Source organism: Pomacea canaliculata, linkage group LG14 (genome assembly GCF_003073045.1).
Source record: "Pomacea canaliculata isolate SZHN2017 linkage group LG14, ASM307304v1, whole genome shotgun sequence".
NCBI lineage: Eukaryota > Metazoa > Mollusca > Gastropoda > Architaenioglossa > Ampullariidae > Pomacea > Pomacea canaliculata.
Genome location: NC_037603.1, coordinates 10167622 through 10183413, shown reverse-complemented (window position 1 = coordinate 10183413; position 15792 = coordinate 10167622). Strand labels below are relative to the sequence as shown.

The 15792-nt window shown below is 46.2% G+C and overlaps 2 protein-coding genes across 7 annotated transcripts in view; one reads left to right on the top strand and one right to left on the bottom strand.

Annotated features, from left to right (window-relative positions):
• Window positions 1–15792, bottom strand: part of LOC112555636 — a 56048-nt gene that overhangs the window by 10470 nt on the left and 29786 nt on the right. For 2 of the 4 annotated variants that reach the window (XM_025224071.1, XM_025224072.1), the window contains 7 exons: window positions 6171–6366; window positions 4188–4316; window positions 3654–3992; window positions 2050–3491; window positions 1477–1685; window positions 565–702; window positions 144–266 (listed from right to left, as the gene is read on the bottom strand). In XM_025224071.1, the coding sequence (XP_025079856.1) occupies window positions 144–266; window positions 565–702; window positions 1477–1685; window positions 2050–3491; window positions 3654–3992; window positions 4188–4316; window positions 6171–6323 (2533 nt within the window). In that variant the 5' untranslated portion in view covers window positions 6324–6366. Of the gene's footprint in view, window positions 1–143; window positions 267–564; window positions 703–1476; window positions 1686–2049; window positions 3492–3653; window positions 3993–4187; window positions 4317–6170; window positions 6367–13129; window positions 13270–15792 lie in introns of those variants that run through there. The other 2 variants (XM_025224070.1, XM_025224073.1) reach the window with 2 other exon arrangements.
• The window catches only part of LOC112555635, a 143836-nt gene continuing 141713 nt past the window's right edge, over window positions 13670–15792 (top strand). For all 3 annotated transcript variants that reach the window (XM_025224065.1, XM_025224066.1, XM_025224064.1), the window contains exon 1: window positions 13670–14002. In XM_025224065.1, the coding sequence (XP_025079850.1) occupies window positions 13709–14002 (294 nt within the window). In that variant the 5' untranslated portion in view covers window positions 13670–13708. The remainder of the gene's footprint in view (window positions 14003–15792) is intronic.

Here is a 15792-nt window from a genome sequence, read left to right as displayed (position 1 = left end):
GGTCTTCTTAACAGTGTGAATAGTAGAAATATTTTTTCATGTCATTTGTTCCATGAGAAGCATAAAATAAATCCAGACAAACATTTTGTTGCTCAGTCAGTGACATTAAGATAGAGGAGAGAGCAATGTTTAAAGACACACACCATGACAGGTTTTGCCATCACCATAGTAGTCCACGCTACAAACGCAGTCATAGGAGCCTTTCCTGTTGAGGCAGCCAGCTGAAGAATGACACTCAGTGAGGCCCTCAGCACATTCATTTATATCTAGAGAAAAGAGAAATTAGGACTATTTAACAAGGCATCAAAAGTAAACAAAAACAAACCCCACAAAGCTAAAACTGAAGTAGCCAAAATTTTAAGACTGATCTTGTTCCCAATGTCCTAACTTAATAAAGTAATTAATCATCAGAACAACCAGTTGCAATAATGACATGTTATCCATACATGTAAATACAAATATTAGAAAAGAAAGCTAATGTAGAATAAATACCTTACATAAATGTAAATTAATGCCTCACATATTTAATGCCTTCTACTGACATACTAGATTAAGGCCTCATACCTACACACTTGCTGTCCTCACTCATTCTGTAACCTTTGTGACAGATACATTCTCCTGTCTGAATATCACAACCATGTTCCACACAGTCCTTCTTCTGACACAGGTCAGTTATCTGGGTCAGGATTGGGTCCTGCATCACTGATTTTCAGAGAAAAATTACAACAAAACTGAACTCAACTTACGAATTAACATTATCACAGATTGTGAATCAGTGATCACCACAAATTATAAATTAAACTACTCTATCTGATGACAAACATTCATTTACATATTGGAGGCAGATGGTGAAATTAGTTTTAGGTATATCTTCAACACGGATCACAGTATGTGTGAACTAGTAAATACCCTGCTGATGTCATCACTACATTACAGAGAAAAGAGGGGGTGTCCCCAAGAGGGAGTGCTGGATTTCAACATTTGTTCTCTGGAAGTGATATTCACCAGAAATATATATCTGTGGATTCAGGGAACATCAGTTCCCAGTGACTGCAATTAAGAGTGTGGTGAGTATAGCCTTAAATGTGAGTGTTGTTTGACAGTAACATTGTGAATATACACTGGACTATAATTCTTATTAGTCTTCAGACCCTAAATGACTATTAATTAGTAAAAACCCTTTCTTTTAGCATAATATACTTAACTAGAATTTGTATGTAATTTTAAGGAGTAACTCTTGGGTGTATGTGATTTGAGATATATCTTTATTTTACTTTTATCATGTATTTTTACACACTAAGTACTGTAACAATTTTTTATAATTGAAAATTAGACAGGGCCTGAAAGAGTTCTTTTTATTTAGAACGAAAGGAATGCACTAATGTCTGGGCGGTTACATGAGTGTTGAGTGCACATGTGACCATCTGTGACAATATTACATATCACACACAAACACATATTTTAAACTCTGCTTACCAAAGGCATCAAAATCAAAACCTTCATCAATATTAAGGTCAGTGTGTTTATGGTGGTTGAAAAAAATTGTGTTTTTCTGTGCAGCCAGGAAAGACTTTGGGGCAAAGATAGTGATGTCCACTCTTGTCTCATTGTCTGACAGCATTTTGCTGTAAACACCACTTATTACACTCAAGATGCAGACAGTGCATATCACTGTCAGGTTTACACTGAAAAGAGAAATATGGAAAGAATACAATTATTGATGTAGACAGGACAACCTATGAAAAAGATTCCTTTTTATATCTTATATAAATTATTCATAGGCTTATTGTAAAGGTCAAGGTGTTTCAAGATCAGTCTCTAAAAAGTTTTTGTTACTACTTTCATCAAATTTTCAGTAAAGATATCGTGGATCTTCAATTAAAAAAATGAGATATATCTTAGATCTGTTTATTATTTATTTATACTTTATTTACATATATTTAATGTTCATTCTGCTCCCAGACGCATTAGTAATGAGCTGTACTCAGTGTCAGGGAAACTGTTATATATTAAAAGCTTGACCAAATCATTATCAATGAATCAACTTACAAATTCGATCCGAATCCAAGACGTCCACTGCTTCCTCCCCTGCTAGATCCTTTTCCAGTCCCCTTGGTAGAATTATTTGGAAGGGTGACATATTCCCCAGCACTTGCTGTCAAAGGTGAGTTTTGAGAGCTGCTCCAACCGATTTGCTGAGGTGATGCAAAGTACTTTGGAGGGGGAGGGAACTCAAATGCACTGACATCCTGAGTTGCCTGTCCAGCTAAGATGGGTGGAGGTGGTAGTCTGGGAGAAGTAGAGTCAGGTTCAGAGTTGACAGGTGTTGGTGTCTGGTCAGACGAAATTCCTGAAGAAAGACCAGAATCTGAGGATGGTTGATTCTGATCAGGTCGCAGGATGATGCTGCTGTTGGGTCTAGGTTTGCTCAAGCTGTTGAAGCCATACTCTCGGCTGTAAAAGAAAGTGCGCTGACCTTGTACATTGGAGTCGTCTTGTGTTGTCCGACTTCTGCTCAGAGGTGTAAGAGGGCTTGGTAGCCCACCATCTGATAGAATGTCTTCAGCGTCTAATGGGGGAATATCAATGTCAGAATCCTCAAGATTAAAATAAGTTTGTTCAAGAGCAGTGGCATCAAAGATCTCACTACTTCCATACATGGATCGAGACTGCCCACTCTCACTTTGTGCACTGTCATAGTCTTCTCTTGGGTCCTCTGGGATATCACCCATGGCAGCAAAACCTGCTGGAAACCTTGGCATCATTCCACCTCGCTGTATGACAACTGGATTCTGTGGTAAAGATTTGCTATCATTGTCAAGTGGTTCTCTGAAGCGAATAGCTTTGCCATGAGAAGGAGGGGACACTGCTGTCTGAGCAGGGGAAGCAAATGTGGTCAAAGTGGGTCGGGCTGGCTCGTGAGGAAGAGTTGGACCCATTCCTGGGTACCCCAGCCTTTCTGGAGTTGAGACCCTTATGATCTCAGATGCTGAGCCAATCTTGTGGACATCAGCCATCACTGTTAGTTCCAGATCCCCAGCATCTTCACCATTCAGTGTATAATCACTAGCAGTGGTATTGGCAAACCCGAGTCCAAGCTTAGTTTTTGAAGGAGACATGAATGTTGACAGTGGTTTTTGAACTTCAGATCCCTCAGAACTGGACTGCACTAGAGAGATTCTTTCTCTTGAAGTCTCAGAGGCCATGTCCTGATCAGTATCCACCTCTGACTCCATGGACTCTTCGGACAAACCTCCAGTATTGTCTGGACTTGTTGCTACAATGCTGTAAGTGCCGTTCACAGTGCGTCGACGAACTGGAGGTTTGTTAGCAGTCTTGTCTTTTTTAAGCAAGTCTTTATGCACGTTCTTGCTCTGGGCATGGAACTGACTTTTTATGGAATTTTTTTCTTGTGTTGTGAGCAACACTCTCTCAATCTCTACAGGGCTGGATCCTTCCAAGTCTTTGAGTTTCTGTTGGGTTAACTCTTCCTGAGAAAGAAAAAAGTGGTGAGACACCTTCACATTTGGTACAACAGAATATATTTACATCAGTGCTATGTTTGTGCTCCCACTTATTGATGTCTGCAGTATAGAAAATGGTGAAACCGAACCTCATGTTTTAGAAGCTGAATCTGTACTGTGAAAATTTACCATTTCAATGGCCTCAGCTTCTTCTTCAGGTCTCTCAGGCACATGTTTGAGAAAATCATCACCATGCTGAGCACCAGGGTCATCCCTCAGTACAGGCAGGTCAGCGATAGGTGGCAGGTGACCAATCTGCATGCTGTTTCTTGAGCGATAAACACCACTTCTGTGACTGCTGCTGGCACAACTCTTCTTCTCCGCCAGGTCATAAAGCGAGCGCTCAGACGAGTACCAGCAGAAAGCATAGATGGAGGTGATTATGAGGACCAGGACAGTGGCTCCTCCGATGCCCACTCCTAGCCATGTCAGAGTGATAAACACAGCAGGGGTGTCTTGAGTTTGCTGCTGAAAGTATATCAGGTGGGGTTATGGCTCAAATTTCCAAACTATGAATAAACTGTGAATAAAACAGGCAGAGACAGAGAACCTAACACTGGTCCTTAGAAACAAAGAGACATAGAGAGAACCTAGCACCAGAGAGAGAGAGACAGGGAAAGAAACGCAAAAAGCAAAGGGAGAAACAAGATATAAATCACTGACCACTTGTAGCAGAAGGCCTGAGTTGTGTGAGGTGAGTTCAGCTTGCACTCCATAGGCTTCGTGAAGGTTAGGGGCTGAGATGTTAACGACTATCCTGAATTCACTGGCTTCAGCTACGCGCACTGTACCCTGTGCACAGAGCGACACACAAACACACATACATGTATATGTAAACACTTGAGTGTGAAAATGTACAGGTAACCGGAACATCCTGAGAAGTATCAGAACAGAGTTTGTTCCCTTTATACCAGCACACACACACACAGACAGGCTGAGGTACTGTGGCATAGGAAGATACTCTTTGGGGAGGCAAACTTCATGCTGAGAGTGATCAACTTTCACATTCTTGCCTCCCCAGCAATGTCCCCGCCCCACCCCTGGTTCCTGTGCCACTGCAACTCTGTGTGTGTAAGAGATAGAGACTCCCAGCAAAGACAATGTGCATTAGTTTGTAAAATCACATAATACCTGAAAGCCCCTTTAAGATCAACTTTGTTTACTTTTTAGTTTGGTTAAGGATGACAAGGGGAGACAGTCTGAAGTCTGTCCTAGCACCTGTTCAGTGCTGTAGGGAGTGAGATGGTGACTGTCTAACATCAGCTGATTGCTTCCAGTCCTCACAAATTCAGGCTATGACTTGCATATCATTCTTATATACTACTTTGTACTACTCAAACATGTACAAGAATGAAGTCATATGTCTGGGTATGTCAATATTTTGTGACACTATCACCTTTCAAGCTTAACTGCTATTTTATTTTCAATGAAAGTTTTCTCTAGAATTTGTGAGTGAGCATGGCCACAGGCAAGAGGTGCAGCAGATATTTCCTGTTTCTTGGAAAATACAAGTTTTAGTGTGATCAAGACCCGGGGTAGATGGTCGGTTCCCTAACTCGGGTACAGCAGCGACCGCAAATACCAGGTGAGTGTAGTTTCAAGTTACTCCGAGCTGAAGCCGCACCGGGAAAGTGTATTTATAACCTGGTGATATTTTCATCACACCAACCCTCACCGCAGTTCTTTTTATCGCCGTGCAGAGGACGTGGGAATATTTTGTGTAGCATGGAAAACTGTTTTTGTTGTTTCGGTTTCATTTTTGTGCCTGCATCCTTTCTTTGATCGCGCTAATAATCGTCTTTCTCTCTCACACACACCCACGTGTATAAGGGCTAGCGTTAAATACGATCGTCTGTCTAAAGGCCGGGTAGATGCCTCTACCCGCGCTTGACTGGGTAACCCTTTCCGACCTACACGATCATCAGGTGTGACTACATGCTGATAATACCTTGTAAACCTTGTTTTGCGACATACAAACCAACACTGGTCTACAGGTGATTAAAAGCTATTTTCGGAGTGCTACGTACGTTCCTTGGCAAACAATATTTCCCTTTTGTGATCAAAAAGTCCCTATGCCCGAGTAGAGTACCGTGGTTTCGCTTTTAGTGACGAGTCAGCTCCTCCTTCGCATCACGTGACCCGAGGGCAAGGTTTCACTGCGGGTCACACCTTGGTCGGGAGCGGGCGGTATCTTTGTTTGATCTGATTATAAAGGTGAGGTCTACAGGTAGACAGACAGCACCTCCCCTTGACTTAGTTTGGGCGGGGCCCATGGACGGCCCAGTTGCAGATGGAGTCTCTAGTCTCCAGCATGTCGACTGTCGGACTCTCTGAGGCTGGGCACTGACCGAACACTGACCCTGGAGTCCACTACCACTCCCTCTGACCACCCACCCTTACATTTTATACCTCCCCTTGTTCCCTCGCATTGTACTTTGCCCCCCGTCATTCCTCCCCCGGAAACAAGTCTGAATAGCAGCCTACAACTATTGTTCGTGGGCTCCCCTCCCCATCTTCACCCATCTAGCCACTTTATCACTCATTGCCTTTTTGCTTTTTACAGATTGCAAGACTGTGCCTGATAGACAGAAAGTGGAGAAGGTAAGTAAGCAGAGATGAATGGAGTAAAGGAAAAACCAAGCTTACGCTCAGATTGGTGCGAACATTCAGGAAGGTCGGTTTGTCGAGGTCGAATCCCTCTGGGAGCGATTCAATCAAAAGTAAATGGCTCGCCACTTGTCCATCGCCATGGCAACTGGCGCCAGCCAAAATGTACAAGGACAGGTAGAGTCCCAACATGGCCGCCGTACAGGTGTCGTGTGGCTCTAGGTTCGAGTCCAGCCTGCAATGGAGAGGAAATCACTGAGCACAAGGTACAGGTGACAGACATACCAACTGATGACACGTACCCGACATCGGAGTAAATCAGACATAATTTACATGATCATCACTGGACACAGCATCATTATAGTTACCTCAGAGTCTTTTCTTCCTCAAGGGTGTCGATAATACTAAACAATAATTAACCTTAATAATTGTAGTAATTGTTGGTAATATTTCCCGTACTTGAGCATGGCAATCATTTACTACCTCGGGTTAATTGGTTGGGATAATGAGCTCACTTTGCAGTAGAAAGTCTCTCACATACAGAGCTCGCTTGGTCCAGGGAAATATTTGTCAGGGAAGATGACAGATGGCACCTTCTACTCTGAATCTCCTAGACACAGTGAACCACCTACAATACAAAGCCACACGAGTGATGGCACCACTACCTATAACTACCATGGCTACCTTTTCACCATGAACAAAAATGTGTCATGCCACAACTTATCTTTTTTTGACAAATGCTCTTCTGTGTGCTAGTTAGAGAGGTCACAGGTCAGGGTTAGTTACTGACTTTTATTGCCATTAAAATTCACGGTTCACTGCACAGGGTCGTTCACTTTCCCTCATTTCACACTTTGATCGGCAGTTGGATGTCACACATGCCTTTCACTAGAGGAGCAAGGCGGTAGAGCGGGAAAAACAGGTTTTCACGGGGTTGGACATGATAGCACTCGGCCCCTTTAATAAGTCTTCTCCCGGCTTAGTATGCAAATGAGGCGCGGGGGATGGACGGGCGTGTGCCGAGCGACATCTTCAACATCCCCATGCTGCACTGTCCACAAATGACCATGTACGGGTAGAATAATCTGGGTATTTTACACAAGTAAATACTAATTCTATCTCTGCACTAACCCCGCTCTCTGGCCTGTGTCTTGCTGTATCTGTCAACAAGCGCAAGAAACACACCTGAGAGGTGTTTAGGACAGCAGGTGAGATATAGCGTGACATTTGGCGTGCAGGTGAGGAGAAACTGCACAATAAGAATGAGGTTTGGCTCTCTTGCTTTCGCACAAGTCGACTCCATCTCTCAGTGTTTATGCGGCCATTAACCGCTGCGCCCATGTCGCCCTGTCCCTGTGTTCCTCCCGCGCTTTAAACATTATGTTCACTTCTGATGCATGAATGCCCGCCGAGGAGAGCGCCTTAGCAATTATCTCCTCTACTTCCTTCATCCCTTCTTTCATTCTTGTGGTGTAAGGTCTCGCTTGTTGGAGATTCTGTCATATGCACGTGCATGGACGAAGAGATGAACAGGTATGCGCATGGACGTGCATACACAATTACACCATCACCATCCACACACAGACTTTCATCACTCACACTAACATTCACACACATACGAACACACACACACTATCCCAGTGACTAGTCGTTGGTCACACCTAGACTCACTGTTCCTTCCCACTCAGTTGCTATATTTCCTCGAGACCCCAAGACTCATCGTGGACAAGCTATTCATCAGACGCTGTCATCGGACACCTGCTGTCCTCCTACCTGCTCTCCTCCCCCGACAGGACAGCAACAACAATACCCGTTATTACCCCTGGAGACGGCCGTGGGTGACAATGACTAGGTGAGCCTGTAGTAGAGAGGTTTTGTTGGTCCAGAAGGGCAGTGGGCAGAACACGGTACAAACGGTGTGTTTGCGTGTCAGGTAGAAAGTTTTGTGAAGGTGCAGTGAGTGGATGCATGTCTGGAAGTTCGCACAGTCTGCATTCTACCTGACAGGTACGCCGACGATGTCTCGACAATGAAAAGTGAGACTCAAGCAGGAAACACTCGCTACTCCTAATCCCTGGGTCGTGACCCCGCTGTCTGCAATGAATAGTAAATCTCCTCAACACGAGCAGCCCTCGACAAGAGCCTCACACTCAGCTGGCTCACTGGATAGAGTGAGAGACAGTCCTTTCACAACACTTTCTTTTCCCCAATCTTTGAGTGTGGTGTAGATGTATACCTGTACTTTTACACAACAAAAGGCATGCATAATCTTATTAACTACACAAGTCCCACGGAAAGGTAAAAGTAACGGGTTACATAACCCGAGAGGCCTTGGAAAGTGAATGTAAGTGGCTCACTGTGTCTAGACTATGGGTTGTGGACAGACAGCTCTACCCTCTCCTTACCCTCCCTGATAATATCACCACTCTCACACCACCGCCGCCACCACCACTTCATCACACCAGCATTATGACCACCCTACACCCTTCTAAGGATACCCATGCAAGCGCGTGCTAATTTTACCAACGGCAGTTTCTACAAATTCAAACACCCGTTACATCCAGCTGAGCGCCTGCAGCGCCCCCTACACGACGGTTGCTATTTCATGCTAAGCGCCATCTATCGGTACATCGCGAGGGTCGTCGTTTCATCGAGCGCCACCTATCTCGACATCAGTTTCTCGCAGGACTGGCGGGTAAGATAACTTTGTAAGAAAGAGAATCTTCTCAGTAGGTCTGTCCGTGGGCGTCGTGTCTGCCCGGAGGTCTCTCCACTGTCCTGAACACCATTATCCTTGCCAACCACCCGTAAAGTCGACACTATCCAGGCTAAGCATACATCCTCCGTCACCTGATTCGAGTAATGAAAAGATTTTTTTCTCGAAATTTCTGAAGTATATCTAGAGAATAGGGTTGGAGGGAAGCCGTCGAGTTTATGTGAGAATCATTTGTTATAATTAAACTTTGCGGGCTTGCGCTCTAGTCCGCACAGCAAACTCTCCCCTCACACCCCAGGACACTCATTGGTCATCACAGGTCATCACATCACAACACTCACTGGTCATCACTGTTCATCACCTCACAACAATCACAGGTCATCCAGGTTTAAGCTGTGACGAGCCTTCACGCTGCTAACAACATTTACAGACAGAAAGTTCTAGCGACATCTCTGGATCACTGTACTCGCTGTTAATACCTGGACTTTCGTAAATACTTTTTGTTGTCAGGGACAGACTGCAGATTATTATAAGTTGCACCTTATAATTACTGTTAACAACCGTTCATTGACTTCAACACTTTTTCCGAAAGGAAAGCGTGGGAAGAAAAGATGAAACCAGTGACGATTGTTTCTTGACGAGGGCATCAGAGGAGGGGGAGGGCAGGGACTCACATAAGAAACACAGGTATGTAGCATAACAACGCCTCTTTCTTCTTCTTTCGTTTACAGGTAAAACACGGTTCTTCACTGATCCCTGTATCCTCCCCTCCTCCCCCTACAACCCCAGCTCTCTCCTCCCCCAAGAAGAAGAAAAAATCTTGCAGTGGAGGTTCTCACCGGTTGTGGTACCTCCCTCAGGTGGGTCCCCGCCCATTCTCGTGTGATCTGCGAGAATTCGGGTTGCGCGCGTTCGTAGCCTGTCACATGTTTGGGGGTCGCACGAGAGAAGAGAGGTTGTGTGTGTGCGCGCTCCTTTGTCACATTGTAGTTGTCGCTGTGGAGGACCGAGGCGGGTCGAGGGGAGTTACCTCCATGCGCAAAGTGAATGTCGTGAGTGTTCTGGCAACTTTCGTCTCAGCAGGCCAGGCGACAAGAGGCAGAAAAAAGCAGTTTGTTGGAGAATGCGTGGAGCTCATAGCAACAGAGAGACGAGTGTTTGTCCGCGCCCCCTACCTGATAGAAGCCTCGGTATCGGACACGACAACCTTGTGTAGCTAAGTGGGAGATAGTTATCCATAGGGTAACGGTAACCATGTGAAATCCCTCGTTCCTCTCATCAGCAGTGAATGAGAAATTCACGTTGACTTTGTTACGAAGACTAATTAAAGGGACACAAGCTACTCGTGTAAACAGTACCCCCCACTCTCCCCAGCCCACTGCTTACCTGCTACCTGTACCTGATGTTGCACGATCGTGCCTCCTGGCGCAATCAGGAACGTGACGATCCCCAATACCGTGGGGTTGCTCCCCTTGAAGTTCTCATGAGAGGAGACAGTGCCAGAAGGCGTGGGATTATGGGGAGAGAACACGTTCTGCGGCTCGAGTTATCTCCTCCGCTCAGCGCCTAGAGGTCAGACAACGACCCCGAAGTCAACATCTCAAGCCTCTCGGGCTACCTGGAAAAATCCTCTCCAGTTCTCTCCCTTTCATGTGCCTTGTGCACACACCGTTTTCTCTCTTTTTTGCGATCGCACTTTGCACTTACATGATTTTCAGATCAACTCCCATTTTTTTTTAGCCTTGTCGAGGTCACCCCTCCCTCTCGTGGTGTCGACAACACGATCTCCTCCACTCTGTCTTGTCGTTCACAAGGAACTGATGTCCTTTTGTTCCCGCGGCTCTTACCGCACGCGCTCCTCATTTTCGTCTGGTTCTTGCCCCGGTAATAGCTATTCAGCTCGTCAGTCGACTCCCTCTACCTACCTTGACTCCCTCTACCCGCCAGCTCTCAAGACCACGCCAGGCTGTTGGATACATTATTATTCCCTCTGTCTTTCAAGAGCTCCCTGTGCAAAGCCAACACCTTCGAAGGGTTGCAACTGCTCGCGTCCTTAAACCTTTTTTTTTTTCTCAACAGCGCGAAAAATTCGTTTTAATTTTTTCCTGCTTGTAGAAGAAAAGTATTTCAGACAGACTCTCGCAGCTGTCTCCGAACTTTCTCCCAAACATTTGTTAAAGAAGTAGGTAGGGGATATATATATAGTGTGTTCTTCAACATGTATGGCTCCTCTTGTCTGAACCTTCCTCTGTGTGTGGGTGTGGTTCCTCTTGTGTGACCCTTTCTCTTCTGTGTTTTGTGGGTGTGATCCCTTAATCCTCCGCAATCAATGGTTTCATTGTGATACACTAGGAGCGGAGGGTTAAAGCGATTGTCGCAAAGAAAGGGAGGATTCTATAGGCCCGGGTGCCGAACTTACCTGAATGCACGCGCGTGCACTGACCCTAGGTTTTCTCTCCAGATTTCTCCTTGCTTTCCTCCCTTTCACCCCCTCCCTCTGTACAATGTCACTGCTAGCTTACACAAACAGCAATAAATGTCGTGGGGTGGTAGTAGCTGGTTATATATATATATACACACACTAAAATCTGTGGAATTTAAAGACACTTTTTTCTAAGGATTGGTAAAGTTCAGAGCAAGATACTACTTCAGGAATCTGGGTGAACATCCCCCATTATGTTGTAGAGATACTCGAGGTCAACAACACAGACGACAGGATTGTGCATACATACACTGATGTTGTGAAGACCTCAGCCAATGAGACGAACATGTTACAAACATAGCTGTACAAACGTGACGTCACGGGTTTGATCTTTTTGCGTACAGCGACAACAGGAGGGAGATATTCCTACTCAGATTTTGGAAAATAGTACCTTGCACTGAGTTCTGTCCAGTTATTTGGGAACAAAACTGCAGCCCACCAGACCGTTAAACTGACGTCAGACAGGGGCCACTGTATAACGGTGCTCATACTGGAAAAACAGGGAACTAACAACATAAGGGGGTCGCGGGGGGAGTTGGTGTTTTACGCTGAGCCAGCAACTAAAACAAAGCAGCCAGAGATGTAAACAGATGCCACACTAACAACACAAAGAGAAGTAACATTCAGTAACATCAAAAGGTTAAAAATATTCTACAACTACAACAGCAACACTAACATCATCTCGACTTCTGGCAAGACAAGAAAAGTCCATCCATATCCCAATGGTACAAGCTATTCACTGAAATAATCCCCAGTCTACACCAGTAATAACATTATAATGTCGAGTTCTAGTAAGACAGGACAGACACCTACAGCGGTGAGGTGGTAGCCGCCGTTGAACAGTTTCTAGTTGACTATCGCCGAGTGCCTGGAGTTTGCACTGGCTGTTCGAGATTCAGTCCAAGGTATGCAACTTGATCGCTTTATCTCCTTCTTACAAAGTCACAGATAATTCGACGACAACCGCCATAATGCTGGAGGGAAAGCAACGATCCCCTTCCCCCACTTGCCGAGGGCCACAAACTACTGCGAGCATAGGGAGGGGGCAACGGTTCAGTTACGGGTGGGTGAGAGGTGGGAGACATAGAGAGGGGGCAACGGTTCAGCTACGGAGGTGTGGGAGGTGGGAGAGGCTTTGTGAAAGTGGGTACAGTGGGGTGGCAGGTCGGGGTACACCTGTATCGTAAGAAATAAAGCGCCTACTGCAAGGTGAAGGCTGCACAGGTAAATCTCTCAACTGCCACACGCGTGGAGTGATAATCAGCAGCTGCATGGCCCCCGGTCAGGGACCTGTAGAGATACACAACCCTCTCGGCCGCTCCAACCTTCCGCGCAAACCCGTTAGAAGTTCTGAGGGACATTTTGAATATCTACATCTACATCAGGGTTCACATGTTCAGCCATCACTAACCACGCCAGCTTCAAGAGCAAAAGTCCTCTCATCCCATATCAAACATCTGAGAGAGAGAGATGAAAAAAAACCCCCAAAACCAAAGCTGTGGTCGTCTGCTTCTTAATTGCTTCTGTCTGGTAATCAGGTAAATAAATACCTGTTGACACCTGGGACGCTATGATAGTGTTGCGAGACCTAAAATATTTGATAGTTTTGCTCTAAACAACACATAGACCAAACAATAAACAAGACGAAGGTTTGTGTACTGAGGATGAGCCGATAGCAAACTTCCATTCGTTGCACATTCCGTCGACGCCAAACAGCAGACGATAGTGAAAAGGGTCGTCGGACCATACAGGGTCAAAGGTTATTAAACAAACAAACACATGAAAGAAAGATTGGCTCACCGGTATTTTGAAATATGAATCCTTGTGGTGACCCAGTTGTAGTCAAGGCTGATCCCATGGTAGAGGAGGATTTGTAGCGATGGTCGTCAACCAGCGAGTGAACAAGTTACAAGTCTGTCCCCGTCGTCTCACACGCGCCGGCTTGAGGTCATTGCCGCCTGCAGTTCAACCAACCTCAGTCCAACCACATCTGTGACAGGCACAACACAGTCGCTGTTGATGTCTGGTGGGTTTGGACTCCAGAAGCCGCGAGTCGTGACCAGCCGCTACGCCCCGAGCTTCCTGCGCCCTCCGCCCGTCACGGCGTCTCCCCCCTTGTACGACACACGAGGGCGGAGAGAGGGTTGGTGGAACAGCCGGTGACCTGTTCCGCGTTCGTCGCTTGTCGTCTGCCACCGAACTGGCGAACTCACTGGAGGAGGAATCGTCGAGCGCGTCCAACCTGCGCCGATGTGTGAGGAAAGCGACTGTAGTAGTCGAGAATTTCAGTTTCCAGACGACACGACAGACATCCGACACCTGTGAAATATTCCGTGGAGCGAAGTTGTTGTTTGTTGACAGACTGCATCGCAGGCGAAAATGTCAGGACAGACCTGTCACCGTGCGTGGCTCCTCCTGCTGATTGCTAACCTGTGGCTGTACACTGCTAACCCTGTCGTGGCACACCAACGTGCAGGCGACAGTTTACGAGAGAAGAAATTAAAAATAAACGAAGTCGTTTCCAGCGCCGCACGCTCCGAGTTCAAAACTGATCAACACTCGACCTCTGACCCTGCCTACGTCACGCAGGAGGAGCCGGATTGCCTGTACTTTAACAGCGTGGATATATCCGGCATCCAGGGAATAACACTGGACATTCTCCAGAATTATCAGGTATGCCATTTATATTTACTGCAATTATTACTGAGCTTTGTCGAGGTTTGGTTGATGTTGGGGGAAAAACCTGCAGCCTGCTGTACCTTGTGTAAGTTTTGTCTCCGCTGTGGGTCAAAGTTCAAGAGTTGCACGTGTGTGTGTGAAAAAAAGGGAGACGGGGCAGGAAGTCGGGGCTTAGATTACCCGGGGTACATCGTCGCCACCCTAGATTACCCTACTTGTTGAAGTCGACGCTGTGATGGCGAGAGTCGTGCCTGTGTCAGGGTAGTGTGTCAGGGTGGAGTGTCATCAGCAAGGCTCGTCAACTTGTTGCTTGACACTACACTGAGAACAAACGTCAGGGCCGGCGTTAGGGGGTGGCAAATGGGGCGGCCGCCCCAGGCCCCGCTCTCGAAGGGGCCCCGCGCTTCAGCCCCGAGGTAAGGTGACCAGACGCTTTTGACCTCGTGTCCCGCCTGCTCATAAAATGTCCGGGTGGGACGCCCAATGTCTCGCTTTCTGGCAAGTCCAGCAATGTCCCGCTTGTCTTTAAAAATACCGTACACTGATTCTCATCCGCGCCTTTGGTTTTGGCGGTGTTTTCTTGATCCCGCTTTATTTTTCGTCGCTGTGCGGGCTCCGGTGTTTGACCCGTGACGACAATGACCTGCCGGCCGATATCTTATTGCACGCGCCGCTGGTACATCGCCGGTGGTCGTCTGCTCGTCCCTCGTAGGTGTCAGCTTCTTTGGTTACAGTTGTCCGAGTTCCCCCACTTCCCAGTGGCAACCCACGCCAGCAGCTGAGTACACCCCAAACCTAGTGATATATGGAAATGGACAACAAATGAGTACACAATGGCTTTCACCTGCCGACTTTATTGTGTAAAGTGAAGCTGCTTGAAGTCGCTCGCTTTCCTTTGAAGGCAGCCTCTAACGAGTCATGTCAGCCTGTTATTATTTTTTATCTTTTAACTTTGTGTTGGAATGCTACAGACTGCCGATTTCTAACTGTGTTATACTTGATATAATACATTTTTAGAAAAGTAAGCCAGGCTAAATTTTAAAAAAAATGAAAACAAGTGCATTTTAGATTTTGGCAGACGATGCCGATCCAAAGGGTATAGAGTTGTAGACTAATGTAGTTTGCTTGGTGATGGAGATACGGGAAGAGAAAGTTTCACGGTGTCGTGAAGTAACTACGAAACAAGTTCCTTTGACATCTCTCACTTCGGGCTTAGAGGTTGCAGTGCCAGTGGTGGGGCCCATCCTTTCCATTCACAGAGTGTTCATACATCAGTAACATTATCACCTCTTTACTGTCAATTCAACTTGCTTGCAGGTCCCCCAAGTGGCACATTAAACCAGCGACCTCAATGCACGAACGTTCTTCTAACGGTTCATGCGCCATAAATCATTGTGTCCAGCGGCCCTCTGACACCTGGCCCGCTACCCTGATGCCCCCGCCTACCTTAGGTCTGGAAATTGTATACTGCAGACTGCTTGGGTGTTCCTTCTTCAAACCTTTCTTTAAGAGAAAAGACAAAGAAGGAAAACAATCCATTGACCAAGGTACACCAGATACCCTGCCATCTCATCAAGTCTACGTCAGCACGTTTCCCCTCACCTCTCTGCATTTCGTCCTCCGCGTGTTTTCCGCTGCCGGCATTTTATTCACCTCCAATAATCCTTTTCTGTGAGTACGGATCAGTGACTAAACTAATGTCGGGGACGATACGAACATCGCAGTGAAAAGACAGTTAAAGGTGGAAACATTGAAGGACTTTTAATAGTGAGGTGCAACTTTGA